An 18,729-nucleotide genomic window follows, 5' to 3' on the forward strand; every position below is an offset into this window, starting at 1 on the left:
GCTCCGCCACCCGCCCCCGGGGCCGCCCGGAGCCCGCCGGCCGCGCATGCGTGGCGGGGCGGGGCGGCGGCGGCCGATGACGCGGGGTGAGGCGGCGGAAGCGCGTCGCGGCGTCGCCTTCCGCTGCCCGCCCGGCCCAAGGTGCCTGCGGAGCTCGGCGGGGCCGGCGGGGCCGTCCGTGGGCGCCGCGCCATGATGGTGGGCAGGACCAGCGCCATCGCCGCGGGGCTCTGCGGGGCGCTCTTCATCGGGTACTGCATCTACTTCGACCGCAAGCGGCGCAGCGACCCCAACTTCAAGAGCCGGCTGCGGGAGCGTGAGTGTCCGCACCGCGCAACGGGCGCTGGCGGCGCCGCCCCGCCGTTGCGGCCCTTCCCGCCCAGGCCCGGCACGTGGCGGCCGCGCGGCGCCCTCCCGCCGGCGGGAAACGGCGGCGGGGGAGGAGGGGGGCGGGGGGCGTCCTGAGGCACCGCCGGGCACCGCCGCCTGCAGCGCGGGGGCCCCGATGGGGGGGGGGGGGGTAGTGGTGCAGCTCGCACCCGCCGCATTCCTAACCCTCCTGGTGGCCTCGGTGCTGGCCGCCAGGATAAGAACGAATGCCAGAGGAAAACGGGGATCCATCCAAAACGTGGGGCTCCCCGCCCGTGGCTCCCCGTTATTTCACGTCCTCGACACCGGTTCCGCGTCTCGGCGGCCGTGGGCTTCCTGCGTGCGGCTGCGTCAGCTCCCCGAGGCGCCCAGGCCGCGTGCTGGGTCCTTCCTGCCGTGGGAGTAAGGGTGGTCACCCTGTAACGACTGAGCCGAGCAGAAATTGCTGCGATTACCAGAAACGACTATCGAGGTAAACTTCCCACAAGCAAACCCGACGTGACTGCAGCCTCATCGATGGAAGAGGCAGCGCTCACGCGGGGAGCACCACGGCAGCACGGCGGCGGTGTGGCCTCCCAGCACTTCTCACCCTGTAGTGCAAGGCAGACGCTGGCAGTTTTTAGTATAGCGAGCTGGTGTTTGGCTCACAGCAGAAATCTAGGTTTCGACAGTGTAATCGGCCGTGTAGAAGGGAGGATACTGCGTTACATAAGATTTCTTACAGAAACATCGAAGTTGGTTTTTGCATCCTGTTGTTTTCATTAAGTGGGCTTCTGTCAAGTAACATTCTGAATAAACCTTAGGCTGGCTCTAAAAATTGTGCTGGGGGCCTTGCTGGGATTAAGAACTTACTTTTTCTTTAAAAGTGGTTTGGTAAGAGGTGGCTGTTATTTGGAGGACTTAACTGAAAGACCTCAGATCCTTCAGCATGACACACTGGGCTGCTTCTAGTAGTAAGGCTTTAGATAATATTCAGGACGTAATACTGTAACTGTTTGTGCAGTTTGGATGCTTCTGTAGTGTTATCAGTGACCAGATCGTTACAGCATTTTTGCCACTGGATGGTAATGCTCAGTCTGAAATTTTTGGCAAAAGCAGGGTCCGGTGCAGCAGCCATTCCTTGGATGAGGATGTACTGCTTCTCAGGCAACAGCGGGAGCATTGTATTAAAAAAATGTGGAAACCATCTTTAGAGCGGATAAGCATTTTTAGGAAAAGATTGCTCTTCAGCCTCTGTAATGCAGTGTCACCAAACTTCAGGAGGGACCAGGGCTCCTGTGTGTCATCCGATTGCAGGTTGTATTTGTTCAAACACTGGCAGACAAAGGAAGATCTGATACTATTTTGCTATCCCAGTTACATTTTACATCCTTTTGTTTGGGCTGTGCTAGGGCTAAAGACTGCGTTGGGAAATCCCATAGTAAAAATGAAGTGCCTGGATTCAGGTTTCAGGAAAAAAAAAGGGAGTCTCCAAGAATGCGTGGACTTCGGTTTTCCAGGTGTCTTAATCTTGCTTATTTAGTAGGTATAGTGCTCTTATTTTAATTGTGTTCCTAGTTCTGATACTTAATTGTATTTAATCTTGGGACCAGAAGATTGTAATGCTGTGAACATCTGGAGCTGGCTAGTTTCTGCAGCTTTAGTTTAAGATGATAAGATTTTACATGTGTTTACTGTTCTTGTTCCTGAATACACGAAGCGCAACTGCTCTGCGTGCAGGTAGGGTCTCATGGTTCAGCTGGGGCTCGGGGCACCTTCTGCCTGCTGCGCTCCCCTGAGAGAGAGGAGCACAGGAGGCAGGCTTCACAGCTGGGAGCCAGAGAGGCAAAGAGATTTGGGTCGGTGCTGTGGGACTGGTCACGAAGCTGCTGGTGCAGCTCGGGATTTTTGCAAATCATGCCCGAGCATCAGGTTGTCTGCTGGTTTGCATTTGAAACATTTTTTCCCATACGCAAGAGCTGTGCCTGAAAAACCTGCAAGTCCCGTGCTGTTTGAGAGCTGGTTTTGGATGGGTGCACGTGGATCTCTGTTGCACCTAAAGTTCCTTGCGTGGAAGATGGCTAAGGCTTTGTCCCTCCCCTTTTTAGATTGCAATGATGTCTTTAGAAAAGAAGGAGGTTTTTCCTTTTCTTGCAGATCCTTGAGGTAAAACAGAAAGTTGCTCTTCTTTCTCCCTCCTTCCCTGAGCCACTGCTTTTTTCTGATGTATTTTAAATGTAACTTTTGGCTCTTGTTCTGAAGATATTTTAAATTTAGTTTTGGAAACTAGTGTGGGAGGAATTCCTGCATATACTTCAGAGCTATTTTTTTTTTTAATTCTTTTAGCTAGTGAACTTATAAAAAGCCCTGTAAAACACATTTTTAAAAAAAAGTAAGAAAAATTGCACGGTAGTCAGACCTCAAAAATTCTGTAGATCAATGATGTTAAATCTTAGAATCTTGGCGATTCTTAACACTCTTCTACATTAGTCTTTGCTTAAAGTGTGTGATTTCATACGTTTGTGATCAGCAGTCAAAAGCTTTTATTAAAAATTTGTAGTTGCCAGTGTATGTCCTTATTTCTTTATCTCTGAATGCTTAACCTGGTGACTGATAGTAGATGTAATTTTTAGAAATTGTCAAGAAAGCACAGTTTCCTTGTGTACTTTCAATGATGTTTTTCCTGAATGCACTACAGCTGCACTGTGGCTTATTTTTATAGTGAAACATTCCAGTTGTATTTCTTTTCCTCATTTTGATTTCATCTTTGAGACTGAGTGTATTAGGAAAACTGGCATGCCTGTATATGGTATAGTGCAGTTTCAAGTTTTCCTAAAGCATTAAGTTACACAAACTTGAAGTGGGCCAACCGAAGGCACTTTCAAAACTTTCAAAAGACAAATTTGTCTTTAATATTGCAAACAATTATAGTCATTTAATTGTACTGAGCTAGGATTCTGTATGACACAAAATATTGCTGTGTATGATGTTGCAGAATAGTATACACAGGTCAACATATTGTAGAAACTGAAGTACGAAAGGTTATTAGGGCATCATAGAAAATACAGGGGTGATCCACGTAGTTAAAACATGAATTCCCTTTATAAAAAGCATGCTTGACCTAGTCCATAAATTTCAGACATCGCATTGTCAGTGTTAGGGAAGGGGTTCCTGATTGTGTCCTTCATGTGGACAGTCTCAAATTCTTAACCATTAAAACTTGCAGTCGTATTACCTGGAAGTGTTTCCAGCGTGTGAAAGTGTCTCAGAAGACAAATCAGGACTGTGTGACAGCTCTTCTTCATCAGTGTAGGTGTTCACAGAGCAGACTTTGAGGACAAATAGTAAGAGTACAGTTATTTAACCACAGGTTGCATTTAAAAGTTACGTTGGTGTAATTACTTCAGTTGATGAACCAAATGACAAAAAATATTCTAAGAAAATCCCTAGAATTGCGGTAATTATATTGGGACAATTATTCTTGGCATGAATAACTGCTGCCATAAAGTATTGCTATACCTGCCTAACTGCATTAAAAGCAAGCAATATATCATTTTAATTACACTAGTTGTGCTGGAGTGCTACAGTTTTCTGTTGCAGATCAACGTTATGCCTTCAGGTTGGATTGTTAAGTCTGTAAATGTTTGTTCCATCTGTAAACATTTGCTCTCCTTGGGTATTTAATTTCAGGAACGTATGCGTTCGTATGGCTTTTGCAGCAGGGTGGTGAGATGCTGCCACCTCTTTGACTAGTTCCCAAGCCCGTGCTATTGCGAAACAGCTGGGAAAGTACACGTATGTGCTGCCACCTGCTAAAGCTTCTCTCGGTGGTGCTCCGTGTATTTCCAAGCGAAAGCGGCTCAAGGTTAGATAGCGGCTCTTCCGTGTCTCGTGGTTGCTAGAAAGTCACGTAGAGAAATCTTGCGTTAGTCTGGTTCCCTTTACTTCCCAGCGCTTGTGTAGCGCACAAGGTATGCCCTCCTACAGGCCCTGTGCGGTTGGTGTGTACCAAAGCCACCAGAAGGACTGTTGTTTTGAGTCCGTGTGTCAGCGCCAGCCCTCCTTAGGCCTCTAAATGATACTCTGTTGCAGAGAGTGGGTTGCAATCTTGTGTTCAGTCTTCAGTGCTTGGAATATGTTCCCCGTTTCTTATTTCGAAAATAACTTTGACTTGTTCACTGTTTAGAACTATAATCTGAAGACTTTTTAAATTGCAAATTAAAAACGTATGATATTTTTATCCTTACAGGAAGGAAGAAACAGAAGCTTGCCAAAGAGAGAGCAGGGCTTTCCAAGGTAATACTGTGCTCAATAACGCAGTGCTATTTTGAAAGATGTTTCATTTATACCAGGTTTATTTGTGAAATTTGTTTAAAGGGTAGCTTGTCTGTTTCAGCTCTGGCATTACAAACACTTCTGCAAATATGCAGTCTTTAGATATTTTTAAAATTTCACAAATAACCATATGAAACGATTGTTCCCTTTTCAAGTGAAATAGAGGCCTAGTACTAGAAAGTATAACATTTCCTGTGTGACTTGAAGGTGTTTTCCTCTTTGTAGTATGTCCATAAGTACTTCTCAGATTTAAAAGCCATTGATGGGATACAGCTACAGCTGAATTTGGGAGTTTTTTGCTGTAAGAATTTGACCTGCTTCTCTTTTTCCTTATTGCCAATGGATCCTTTAAGAAGAGTTAAATATATCTTAACTGATTTTAATAGTTGCAATGAACATTACTTAGAATTTTTATTTGCTATGAAACTTTATACATAATAAACTGAGTAGAGGTATTTCGGACTCTGTCCCTCTATGAATGCGCGATGCAGTGGTTTGAGACTTGAGTCTGATTTTCAAAAACATTCTGCGTAAGTTTAACTTGATGGTGATACTTTTAATTTATTTTGTGAGTTTCAGTGTAAAAGTGTGGTTGCGCATGTTTGGTTTCAGTTGAGAATGTTTTCTGCTAAATTATTAACTAATGTTTAAGGGCCAGCTTCAGTTTTACTGTGTGTGTTACAGTTGCCTGATCTGAAAGATGCTGAAGCAGTTCAGAAGTTTTTTCTTGAGGAGATCCAGCTTGGCGAGGAACTACTAGCTCAAGGTAATAGCATAAATTTTTTTGAAGGGTAAGTTGTAAAAATAATTTTTCTTAATTTTTTCTAGAAAATGATTTCTGTACACTAAGGTCTTTTGGGAGTCAGATTTAGCTAAGAAAATCTGGTTGCTCATTTCTAACCTTCTGTGTTGAGAAGTGTCAACAAGGGAGGAGAAAAGAAACGCACAGATTGATTCTAAGTAATGCACTGTTGGTGAATGCTTTATGTAAATACTTCATCCTTTGGAAGAAGTTTGATTTCAAAACACGATTTGTCGTGCAGGTGAATATGAGAAAGGTGTTGATCACTTGACCAATGCCATTGCTGTGTGTGGACAGCCGCAGCAGCTACTACAAGTTCTACAGCAGACTCTTCCACCACCAGTGTTTCAGATGCTTCTAACTAAGCTCCCTACAATAAGCCAGGTATGTGAAACATTCCCCGTTGTTGAGGTTGAAAACTAATTAAACTTCTTCTGTCATCAACTACATCAGCCTTGAGTATTGTTTTTGGTAACATGGTTTTTGTATAGTTCAGTTAGATTAAAAGAAGGTCTTTAACCTAAAACATTTAAAAATATTTATGAAAATATCATGCAGCATTGATAGCAAGCAGGGCAAAACAGAAAACTTTTTTTATGCATAGGGTATGGTAAGCTCTTCCAAAGCAGAGACATCTACAGGCATCTTAGTGTATAAGCAGATCCACTGTTTTCCAGATAGAAGTCGCATGTCAGAAAAGCGATACCTTTCTTGCACTGGGTCTTGATTTTCAGTTTTTTAATTACATATAAGTACCTGTAAGTGCTATAAAAGTCTATCAGAATGGATCTGTTGTTTCTGCTACACTATTGCTTCTGGGCCAGCTGTCAACACGGGATGTTAACTAATACCACATGACAGTTTTGGAAGCTTAGTGGCGTTCCTGATGACAAAAGTGCTGGTAGCTAGGTGTGTAAAATGCCCTCTTTTTAAACTGTGGTACTGTACAAGTAATGTTGATAATATGCTAGCAAGCGAGTCTGTTCTAAAATAAATAATAGAAGTTTTGCCTTCTGGAAGTGCAAGGGAGCTCCCTCGTGATGTTACCTCACGTAAGGCAGAGGCTCAGTGCTGTTTATCAGTCAGCTGTCGTTACAGCTCAGGCCTGGTAACGTTTCAGGTTAAGGTCCATATCGTTAGCACTGAAAAGCACCGGATACACAAGATGTAAAGGTCTGGGGAAGCAATGGAGCAAAAACGTTTCATGAGAGAACAGTGCCAAAAACCACACAGAGGTCATCACTTGAGGCTGACAGGATATTATTTATCTGACTTTGGCTTTGGTTGGTATTGCACGGTATATAATTTCTACAGAACTGGCTTCAAAACCTTTTGTCAAATAGATTACAATTTTTAACAGATTAATCAGTTTGCTCAGTAGTTACACTGCTTAATTTTCAGTGTAAAATTACGTTGTTGATAATCAGTTGCCTACTGTCAATTTTATGTAATTGTGAATGAGTTTTTCTCCTTCTTACAGAGAATTGTAAGTGCACAGTGCTTGGCTGAAGATGATGTTGAATGAGGTCACACCACAACAGGGGGAAAAAGTGTTTTCTTACCCCAGAAGATGAGCATCAGTAGGGGGATAAAGGGGCAAACATAATAGTTAATGGACTGTGTACCACATCGGGTTCTACCAGAGTTAAAATTAACTTTGTGTAGGTGGGTTTCGCAGGATTTTATTTATTACCCCAGTGAAAAGTGTATTTTGATAAGAATTCATTTTATAAATACACTGTGTTGAGTTATCAAAGTATCACTAACTTCGTTATTAAAATATGCAGTTGTAATGTTGTACATATAAAGACATAAAACTACAACCTATTGAAAACCCAATGCTCATTTTTGAAAAAAACAAAGCAAAGTTATGGCAATAAAGATTTATCTGCACTTGTGTGTCCCTATAGTACTACTTTAAATTTCAGAACATTTGGGTGTCAGAGCAAATGATCTAAAAATGACTTAACATTAAAATTTATTTTTAATGTTATGGCTGGTCTTCCAATGCTTTTAATTAAAAACCTCGTGTAATTTCTCAAAAAAAAATAGGTGTGTGATCATTTAAGCTGTAACTGGTCACTTTAAAAAGAGATGCAAATCAGAATGGTACTAGGTGACTGGCTGCAGAAAGAATGACACATCTGTTTGTCAGGTACGATAACACCTGTTGTGATGCAAGGCAAAACTGTATCTGCCCAACAGGAAAGCTCTGTTAGTGCAGGTGTCTGAAATAAAGCTGCTAGGACTAGAACCTTGGAAAGATTTTAAGAGCACAATGATTGGTTTTCCGAAAGCCTGAAACATTTTATAAGATAATTAACATTTCAGTCTCTAGTTTTCAAGACCATAGAAAACGGTTGTTAACAGTCTTTGGCACTTGCCTTTAAAATTTTTGGACTGATACAAGTAACACAGGTAAGATGTTGATAAACAGGCTAAACTAGCTAAAGCTACTGGAATTAGAAACATGTAAAGATTCAGTACACAGTGAAAAGGAGACAAATAACATATAGACTCAAATGTGCTTTCAAAAGAATACTCGTGCTCGTTTTCCATGGGTAGGATGCTCTAAATTTCAAATTAAAACAGACTACCTTCTACCACTTTCTGGTTTTGTGCTACGGCCACTCAGGTGGCAGAAGAAACAATTAAAAATGTAGCTTTACATTTCAGCATGGTGACTTAGCTTTAGGGTGTTTGTCCTACAGACCAGCTGACAGTTTGTGATTGTGATGCCAATACATTACTAGTAAGGTACTAGATGGCGTAGTCCAAACAGAAGCGATATTCTGAATGCACTTTAGTTAACATTTCCATTTATTTCTGTCTCATTTCAGCCTGCTTTAAGTTTCTATAAAGGCAGATTCTTCCAAAACAGGTCTCAAAGTTTCAGAAATTGCTTAGTACGGAATTTTTGAGAGGTTGAGTGGATAGTTCGTGGTCATCTAGCAGTCAGACACCAGAGTTTAGGAGTGCAAATGACTTTTGCTGAGTCTGTCAGATTGGACAATTCAGTTTGTTGTGGAGATATTTCCCCACTAACCCCGTGAAAATAGAATGTCCCAAGATTTGAGCTGCTGTTGAAAATTTCTGTAGTGGGACAAATACTGGGGCTCATGGCTGGTATGAACAAAAACTTCTAGAATAGCCAGCTGTAATTTAGTCTTTCTGTTGTGCTTGAGTTGTTTGGGTAACATAAGGTAGAGGTAAAACATAGTAGCCGTAATCTTCAGGTGATGATGACTGTTTTCCTCTTTTCTTTGGTTTAGAGGGACAAAGTTATTCTGCACCTAAAATATTTAATAAAAAAACTAAAAAGTTGCAGCAGGTTCTGTGTTTATGCGGTGCATTTGGGCTTTTTGGAGGAGTTTGCCTTTTACTTCTTAATTTGAAGAGTTAGGAAAAATTCGTAGATTATGCTGTCAGAACTGTTCCCATATTTACCTTCTATCCTTGCTGGCGGTGGTCATTTCAGTGTAATATCTTTTTTGTTCATCTTTTAAATGCAAGGTAAATCAAACTGCCTTAAAACACAAACAGCGTAAGATACCCTTCCTTCAAACCCGAATAGCTTTCTACGCTCTGGTATAATGTTGCCAGTTTGAATTCACGGTTTAGCTTACAGCAATGCTTTCCTGAACTAAGTATATTTTAGCAAATCTGTATGTCAGTTCTTTGATTTTGATGGAAGACTTGATGATTGTCTGATTGTGTTTGCAAATGTTCATTGCTTTAATAATTGTTTTAGACACCCATGTTACTCTAAACCTTTTTAGTTTTCTTGATCCTGAAAAGTTAGATATTTTAGATAACATAGATTTAAATGAAGCCTTAAGAAGTACAGATACAGTCGCAAATCTTATAATCCAAAAGTACCTGCTTAGTAAGCCAATGGAAGCTCTGACACCTGATTTGAGTGCCTTGTCTGATAGGGTGGGGATGTTGAATCCTTTTACTAAAGCTTAATTTTTTTTTGTTTCCAAAATCTGATGAGCTAAAACTTTACAAACTGTGAAGACTTGAAGATACTGTCTAGAATGGGAATTTGCTGTTTCTCCAACAGTGGTGGGCTGCCACTGGTGTCGCTAGCATGCACAGCCCGCAGATGTAGGAGGCTGTAACTTAGGACTGGTTTCAGACATAAGCTAAGGAGCCGGTCACTGGAAGTGCAGTGGTACTGATGGATGTTGCTGCATCACTGGTAGTAATGCTGTTGCATTTAGCTGTGCATAATAATACTCTTTCTTTTTGCCTGTGCAAATTAAAAAAAGGTGGACATGAACTATTGCAGGATTTGCTGCTGGTGAGCTCAGAGTTCCTGGTGATAATATCTGTAATCTTCACTGCAGGTAAAGCTACTATTCTTTCTCCCAGAGAAGAGCCGTCCTCCATTCTGTGGCTCTCCCCTCAAAGGATTCCTCATAAAGGAGATCAGAGGTCTGTTAGTTTTATGTTGGGAAGTCTCCTGTCATCAGTTATGGGCTTCTCAGGCAGCTTTTATAGCCAAAAAAAACCCCAAAACCAACAAAAAACAGCTAGTTTTATGATCATGCAGGACTACCTTTGTTTGATGTCTCACCATTAAGTTTTTTAGATAATGGGATCGAATCCAAAACCAGAGTGATCAGGCACACACTGAATCATCTGGCACTAATTTCCTTACCCTGGGGAATGACAGAATAATATTGTTGCCTTTAACTTGAAAAATGGAGAAGTCCCAGCCCTGCTGTGTAGGAGGCAGCCAGCCAGCCAGTCATCATCAAAGCTCAAGCTATTTATGCACCCAGAAGAATCTTTCTAAAATTCTATTTGTACATCTGTTGATGGTCTGTTTAAAGTCTCTTAGGCTTGACACTGGCCCTGCATGACCATTGTGTTAAAATTAATATGAGTGAAACTTCAAGGGAATCTTTGAAGTGGTCACTAAGTGCTTTTAGTGAGTATTTCAAAGGCATGTTGTACTGTACACCCAAGCTTCTGAGTTTTTAAACATATACAGATATGAAAAGGGTTGATGTGAAGAGAATCATTTCTTCAAGGCTTCTGTTGTACCTAAATCTTGCTTTGTTTTTTAATTTACGTGTTTACTCTGTCCAGTGTAGGTTATGGTCTCATTTGGGCAGTGACCAAAAAAACAGCCTGTCTGCACAGCAGTCAGATCTGACCCAAAGAGTGTCTTGCAGAGAGCTGAAACCTGTGCTTCGTTCATAAAGACTGGAGTAGCTTTCATCATAGCCACTCCAGAAACTGAGTTTGTGGTGGAGGTAACTACTTGCTTTCTGCAGTTGTACCCAAACAGAGCTTCCCAGAGAAGGTGTGGACATCTGAAGCTGTTCTCAGAGGGCAGGAATCGCTGCGTGCTGTGTGTGAATGCGTGAGTGAAGCCACAGAGAGCAGCTGGCCCTTGTGCCGTGTTTCTGTACCCAACCGTCTAGACTAGAACTTAACAATGGGCAATTTTTTCAAAGTACAGAGCTTTCCATTTGTGCTTAAAAAAAAAAAGTCAGGGTTTTCCCTTCTTTCCCTGCAATAGGGACATACAGGTGCTCGCTTTGCAGATTATTTACTATCTTTCGGTAAGGTCACTACTCTGTGTTTTCTGATCACTGCTGTAACCTGATAATCACAAGTTCTCACAAGTTCTGTGTGCTATAAGCTTTGGACTCCACAGGTGTCCTTCCAGTTCCTGTTCTGTAAAGGTCAGGCCTTGATTTCATGGGTTAATAAATGCATGTCCTGCAGCCCTCGCTGACGATTACCAGCATTTCCCTTGCACACTGAGGATGTTCTTGACTCCTTACCTTTGGGATGTCCGTTAGTGCTCGCCCGCTCTGGTGGTTGCTGAATGGGGCAGTGTTGCAGCTAGAACGGCGTTGCTGTAGCCTGTAAATCCGCCTGGACGGTCCGTGCTGTGAGACAGTTTGAGTGGCTTCCAAGCATGAAATTTCTACTCTGCATGGAGGCAGAAAACAGCTTCTGCCGGCTAGTTCTGCATCTTTTCACAACTTGGACCCTTGTGACTATAAAATCCGAATTTGCTCACGCTATCGTTTATTGGAGCAGGTCTGAATCTAAACAGCAGAGGGCAGTTTTGCACGTTGTCTGTGCAAGCTTGCCCTGCAAAATCCTGATTTTAAGAATCTTTGCGTCTCGTGGGGTGATGCAATGCAGCATTTTGTCCAGACAAATTCGGTGCGGTGTATGAGACAGGGTCACTGGGGCAGCAGTGGCAGATGTTTCTACCGATACCTAATTTTGGCACTTTAAATCCTGTGTGTTTTGTTTGTTGTGGTTACATGAAGAGAAAGGTTTCCCTTCCATCCCTCAACCCAAACCAGGTATATAGATAAACCAGCTACATTGTGCAGCTTAAGCTCTGCAACACGCAACTGCATCTCCTTCCCCGGCATGTCAGAGCTGAGTTCCCCCTGCCCAGGTGTAGTTTTTCTGAATGAGCTTTGAAAAAGGAGTGAAAGGAGAGCTCCTGTTACCTGCAGTAGGGGTGGAGGAGAAATTCTCCAGCTTAAGCCTGGAGTTGCACTGTCTGAGATGGGCTGTGAGAGGAGGGCTATTCCCACCCCCTAAAAAAAAATATAGAAAAGGGGTAAGATGTTATAAGTTGGTAATGGGATGCGGTTTTGTTGCTGGTTGAAATTCAGCCTAAGATGGCAAAATCTCCTTACGCTATGGCAATCCCGTAGCTGACATGAAGTGAGCTGGTGGGGTCTCTCTGATGCCGAGGAGGCAGCTCTTTGTAGCATAGTGGCACCTTGGCTTATGACCAAATCTTAACTATTCCCGCGCTTCAGAAGTGGTTTCTCTGTGCTTCTTGGGGTGTGTTTGCAGGGGAAAGTGTATGTTGGTGCTGTACACGTAAATGGAAGTTTTCGGCCTCTGTAGTTGTCAGTCAACATATTTCTGGGCATTTAACTGGTTATTAAAAATACTTAGGAGTCTGCTTAAAACATAGCAAGTACCTAGAGAAGTAGAGCTGTTCAATAAAAGATATCGTCTCTGCACACCAGGCTTCTCCTCCTTCCCTAGGTCAATCTGGATGTGTTACACCCTGTAAGGTAGCCTGGAAGATACAGAAATTTGCTGTAACAAACTAAACTTTGCCTGTTTTGGCACGTATGTAAAAGAGCATTTCCTGGAGCTCTGAAACAACCTGGTTAGCATCTTTTGTTGTATTTAATATTGTTTAATTAGAAGTAATGTACTTTCTGCTGTGATGATTAAAATGACAATGATTATTGCATGGATTTGTTAATTATAATGCAATGACTAATTAAACAGAGAAATGGAGAAAAGGGATTCCTGAGCAAGCACGTTCTTTGAGAAAGTCTCCTGTGGTGTTTCTAACTGATAGTACATGCCTAATCGATTCCTAGCAGTGTCTCGTTATCGGTGGGAACAATGTTTGGTTTTGATGGAAATTTACTTTCGCCACGCGTTGACCTGACGTTATGTAACCGCCCGGTCCTGTAAGTTACCGCAGTGAAGACTCCCAGCTCCTAGAGTTCAGGACATGGAAGCTTTTGCATATATAAAGAAGAGAAGCCCCGTCTGTCCCCCGGTTGCAGCCCCCATGTTTATCAAGTTCCTCCAGTTTGGGTGTTTGCCGTGACACTCGGCTGAATTTGCATAACCGTGAGGGGTTGCTATTTGTTTTACATTTCGTGTGCTTTTCTCTCTCCATCTAAAGTCCTGAGCTTTAACATCAGCCCCCTTGGCTTATGTTAGAAGTCTGACAAGACCAAGGGTCCTTTTTAACTTCTCTGTAGGGATGTCATCTACTGGCCGTTAGCGCTGGCAGAATTTTTAGCATGAAAATATTATTATTACTTCTGTATCAGCAGAGATGTGTGTGGCACTCTGAAGAATCTGCCAAGATGAAGTCTGTGCTTCTGCAAGCTCGCAGTCTGCCGTCCTGATCCTGTAACTTACCCTGCACGGTCCCTTCCTCATGGAAACCTAAGCAATCAAGATCAGGACTTTGGGACAGTGACACATGGAGGGATAAGGTAAGGTTTAGGATAGTCTGATTGGTTTGGTAGTTACTGGGTGGGTGTGTTGTTGGTCTGAATTATGTACAAAGCTCTAAAACTTGCTCCTTTTCTACATCACGTTATTTTTAGACTGGTTGAGTAAAAGTAGGAAAAATCAGACCTCAGCCAACTGTAGACTTGCTTGTAAATAATGAAACCTACTGAAACACCAAAGGATTAGACACTCTTTATGGCTGAAAAGATCTGAAGCACAACCCCCCTCAAACTGCAATAAAGTAACACGGACTGTCAGCACTGGGTTAATTATTCTGCTGGCATTCCTGCAATTTGTAAGCAGCTTCTGCATTGGAAATGTAAGCGGCAATCTTTCAAAAAATTTGGCTAGCTGTTTGGTAGCAACTTCAAAAGGAACTGTGACTGTGTTGTCAAAAGCTACTAATCAGTCTATGCCATAGTGTCTTAAATTTGGCAACCCCATCATGCAAAAAGGAAAGCTGGGACATAGGTATTAAGCAAGCATAAATAAAGCATACAGATCAGAAAGCAGTGCAGTGAGCCAACATCCATCTTATATGTTGGATCACGAACTGAAAATGCATGAGGACCTGATGAAATGTTTGAAAACTGGAGGGGTACTTACTGTGAGAAAGTTGTAGCCCAGTCTTGGCTAGTTGGCCCATCCTTAAAAATAAAGCGGCCTTCTTAAAACTTACTTCTGGCACTCAAAAGCCTCGTGGTCAGAGCAGGTGTTATCTGTTGACCAGGATGGCTGTATCCTCCTTTTTCTGCTTTTGAGATGGTACCTGGGAAGGACAGAAGTATATGCCTGAAAGGAGCTGGCTGTATGCTATGGGCAGAAGGTCAGATACCAGGCTGGTGTGACCTGCCACCTTCATGAACCAACAGGCTGTCTGGTTCTTAGTGAGAGCTTGGACTAAGCACTTCGGTACCTTGGCTTCTCTGGGCAACCATGGAAGTAAGTGCTGATAATTTAAATTGGTTTTCTAGAGCACACAGAGGCCCTAGGATGGAATTTATCGATACTAGGGCAGTATTCTTCCCATGCTTTTTGTCGTAAAATGCAAAGCAGAGAAAACAACTGACTTCTGTGTAGAATCCCTCCCTTCATTTTCGTTGTTTCCAGGATGGTGTTTGTTATGAGACTCTGCCAAGTCTCAGAGGAGAGAATGCTGGGCTGCCCTCAGAAGCTTCCAGCAGGCCTGGTAATATCTGTCATCATGCTGTAGATCTTTTTCTAGTCAATGTCTCCTACCTTGGGCAGCATGTTTTCGATAAAAGCAGGTGTCTCCCTGATTTTAAATAAAAGTTTTAAGAAAACGGATTGCAGTCTCACAACCAGCAGTGGCTCAGGCTCAGGTTCCTTCATGACCTCACCTTTTTTAAAATTTACTGTTCAAATTCTGCCTCCCCAACTTCTGGTTATGTTCCAGATCTTGCATGCTTGATCTCAGGGGGTGACAACATAACCTCTGCTGTTGATTGATTCAGGAGGGACTTTGTAAATACTCTACAAAGTATTCATAGGTCATTGTAGCATTCGTAGTCATCAAAGTATTCCTATAGGTTCTCCCTCTGGGCTTTTGAGGAAGGGCTGCTGTAAGACTGATTTACTGGAGCAGCATGCATTATATTTGTTTGGGGGAACTTAACTGCATTTTCCTTTCTTTGCAAAGAAGGCTATTTTTGCTACTATCACAGAATATCACCTTCATTAATATGGCTATTTAGGGCATAAACAGAACAGCTGTGCTCCGGGGAAGCCTCACGGGATCCAGGGACCAAAGACACGGAGCTAATGATTAGCTAGACATACCATTCCTCGCGCCAGGGCCAAATGCAATCTTCTGCTAATCACCTTTCATCTCATTTAAGGTGCGATAGTTGTCATATATTTCCAGTGGGAAGTGCAAGAGCAGAAAGCACTTTGCCAAAAGGCAGAGTTCTGTGGGTGGTCTTGGATTCCTGATGCAAGGCGTCTTCCATTGCTCCCCAAAATGATGGTCTCTTCTGGTGGAGTTCAGGCACTAGGACTGGTTTTGCTTCCTAGATAAGCGGGGTTCTGCTGTGGCCGGAACTTTCCAGCTTCACACCTCTCAGTGAACATCAGAATTCACATGGACCAAGCTGCTTTTTCTTTTCAACTTGCCACGTGAAGGTCACACAAAATAATCAATTTGCTGTCCTTTGCTGGGTGTCTTCCAAAGGTTGAGTGCCTTTCTTTTGTTCTTTGAGGGACTTTTTCGGCTTTTCTTTTTTCAGTGTTGAGAGGCTAACATTTGTGTTCTTTTCAAAATAAAAAGGAAATGTGTCATCAGCGAGGCACTTAGTGGAGTTAAACCGTAGGGGCTAGCGTCAGAGCACGTGGTGCTGAGGTATTTGGTCCGATGCGGTTGGGTATAAGGCATCAGCTCTAGATTCGTGCCCGTCACCTTGGAACAAGGTAGTTCCTGCCAACCCGTTGTCTTGCTGCAGACTTCCATACGACCATCAGAGAACGTGATGAGGCTGCTGTAGCTCTGTGTGTGGCAGCAGTGGGCAACACGAATCTGCAGGCCTCGGTGTGAACACCAGCTTTTCACAGCAAAGCCAAGTTGCTCTTAAACTTCCTTTTGGGGGCATTTTTCCCTTTTCGCCTCGCCTCCCTACACCTACCGTTTATAGACCGAGCAGTTTTGCAGTTGTCCAGCTCGGCTGTAAAGCGCTGAAAGGAAACTCGGCCCCATTTTCACATAGGTGCCTGCTGCGCACACAGGCACGGGGGCAGAGCTGTGGAAGCCTGCAGAGCCCCAGGTGCTCGGGCCGGCCAGAGCCTGTGCCGCTAGATGGCAATGTGGTACTCTGCGAGCTGGGGCTCCCCGTCCCTGTAACATTCTTGCTTTTGCTGTATTTATCTCTGCCAAACTGATGATTGCACCCACCACCCCGGCAAGAGAACAGAACAAAATCATTTCATAGAACATTACAGCTGTTGTGCCTCTTTCTTTTCTTTCTTTTTGCCTTTTTTCCCCCCTTAGTTCTTTGTCCCACAGCAGGGTGCAGAGGTTTAAAAACCTTCTTTCTTAATCGCTCGCCTTCTAAAAACAGAGAAAACACAGCCTCTTGGGAGCAATTAGCTGTGAGAAAAGCATTTCTCAAACAATTGCCAGGAAATATTGTCTTGACCGATATTCCTGATGTAACGCTGTCGTTCTCAGTGCTGTTATTCTAAGATACTCGACTGCAAAAACAGCAGGGTACGGATCTGTAATATACGATCTGCAGTTTACCACCTACCTTACCTTTTTTATTTCCATTTACTTTCAGTTTGTGTCCTCCCTGCAGCCCTCCCCCCCTCCCCTGGAGCTATTCTGCTTAGGAGAGTGAAGAATTATTTGTAACTCTCCTCTGCTGACTGGTGTATCAGGCCAAGGCTCTGACAAGACACGGCTGAAAATTAAGGTTATGCCTCCGCTGTGCAGGCTCCAGATTGAAATTCTGTGGCAGTGTGCTGTGGAGGAGGTCAGGCTGCATGATTACAGTGATCCCTCTTGGACTCAAAACCTGGCAGCCTCGGTGTACGTGAGGTTGGTGAAGCCTGAATTTCAGCGGGAGCAGCTTGAGAGCAGGTATACGTGAAGCAGGCGGCAGCTGTACACCGAAACCAGGGTCCTGAGCCTGGAAGGCCTCTCCCCATCACTGTATTCATGGAAGATGGACTGGGCTGCAGGGTGCAAAGAGGTCTGAGGAACAGTGGTAAACTTCTAGCACTGAAAGCCCAAAACAGCAGCAGCTAGGAACCACTGCTAGCTCGGTAGGTAGATATGCATACACCCATGCCCGTTCACATGCACAGCCGTACTTGTTCTTATTGCAAGGCTCAAATTTTGTCCCTCTTTACGTAAATTCGTGGAGATTTGAGAAACGAGCCTCACTCTGTGGGACAGGGTGTGAACTGAAGCACCTTCTGGAAGACAGACAGCAGTGTAATCCTTTCATTCAACCCTGTCTGCAGCTGCTTTTTATAAACTTGGCATAAATACGTACTCAGTGAGGCCAGGCCTGTGTAGCTGGAAAATATTTTCCACCGTCCAAAAAAACAGAAGATTGGAAAAAGAGCCCAGAAATTGTGCATAACATGGAATGGCTTCGCTTGTGGTTTTTTTCCATGACTTCCTCAGCTCATTTTTCTGCTGCCAATTTTAGAAGCCCATAAGTCATACTTGTTAAACTTTCTCAGTTAAAATGTAACTCGAAGAACAAAGTCATATGATATGTTGAAGCCAAATAATCGTTGCGGAGCCTCTGACTTGAGAACAGCTACCCCGACTTGGCCAGCTTGCAGTCCTGCGGGGGCTCCTGTCCCAGGGCAGGCAGGGCCAGGGGCAGGTGAGCAGCGTGAGGCATGACTCTGTGTCCCCTCCCAGACCAAGACCTCAGCAAGGATTTCTCCCTACTTTCGCCAGGATAATCAGGCCTGTGGTGTATTATGTTGCAGAGCAGTTGTTTTGGAAGGGGAGAACTTTCAGCTCCTCCTCTAGAAGCACTTTAAATAGGAGGTGAAGCAGAAAAGGGAATGAGAGGAGGCAGCACAGAGATCAGCGGGGTCCAGCAGTTGAGAAGCTGATGTAGGTAGGAGCTGTTGCCATCAGGGTAAACTAGCTGAGGAGTGAGGAGAGAGAGAGAGTGCCAAGAGAGAAAGTGAATTTGCTGGAGGGTTTGAAGAAAGGGCATCCGCACTTCAGTGCATTTTTAAGTGTTGAATCAATATGGAAGTACTCGCGTGCCAGGAGCAATATTTTCATTTGCCAATTTTGCTCTCTTATAAGGTGATTGTGCTCACACCCGAGCCCTGAATGGTTGTCCTAAAGCACCATCTCTTTGTCCAAATTCTGCTCTGCTCCCTCCCACAGGACAAGTCCCGGGTCACCGCTGTGGAGGGGAGTTGCCCTAAATTTACATTTGGGCAATAGCCGAGGGTGGAATTTGGCTGTGGGCTCTGCCAGCGGCGCTGCTCCAGCCAGCCTTGTCCGAGGCAGCGCGCGCATCCCTGGTGCTGTCAGTCCCAGCCTGCGCCTCTGGGACCCGGTGCCTCAGGAAGGCAGGGAACACCGGTCTGGGTCTGAGCTGCCTGCGGGGAGCAGGGCAGGGGGGAGAGGTCAGCGGGGGCTTTGGAGTCACTGGGAAGGAGCCTTCCAGCCCTGCCTCCCGGTTGTGCTGGGAAGGAGCAGCACA

The 18,729-nt window shown here is 44.0% G+C and overlaps 1 protein-coding gene across 2 annotated transcripts; it reads left to right on the forward strand.

Annotated features, from left to right (window-relative positions):
* Window positions 1-64: 64 nt before the first annotated feature.
* TOMM20 (translocase of outer mitochondrial membrane 20) lies at window positions 65-7,378 on the forward strand. Of its 2 annotated transcripts, none has more exons than XM_080588341.1 (5): window positions 65-316; window positions 4,598-4,644; window positions 5,368-5,449; window positions 5,727-5,869; window positions 6,966-7,378. In XM_080588341.1, the coding sequence occupies exons 1-5, from the start codon at window positions 193-195 to the stop codon at window positions 7,008-7,010; spliced, it is 441 nt and encodes a 146-aa protein (XP_080444467.1). In that variant the 5' UTR covers window positions 65-192; the 3' UTR covers window positions 7,011-7,378. The 2 variants fall into 2 exon arrangements, with proteins under 2 accessions (XP_080444467.1, XP_080444468.1); XM_080588342.1 differs by lacking the exon at window positions 65-316 and adding an exon at window positions 1,781-1,868.
* The last annotated feature ends 11,351 nt before the right edge of the window (window positions 7,379-18,729 follow it).

This window comes from Anser brachyrhynchus (genome assembly GCF_964034855.1).
Source record: "Anser brachyrhynchus genome assembly, chromosome: 3".
Classification (NCBI taxonomy): Eukaryota; Metazoa; Chordata; class Aves; order Anseriformes; family Anatidae; genus Anser; species Anser brachyrhynchus.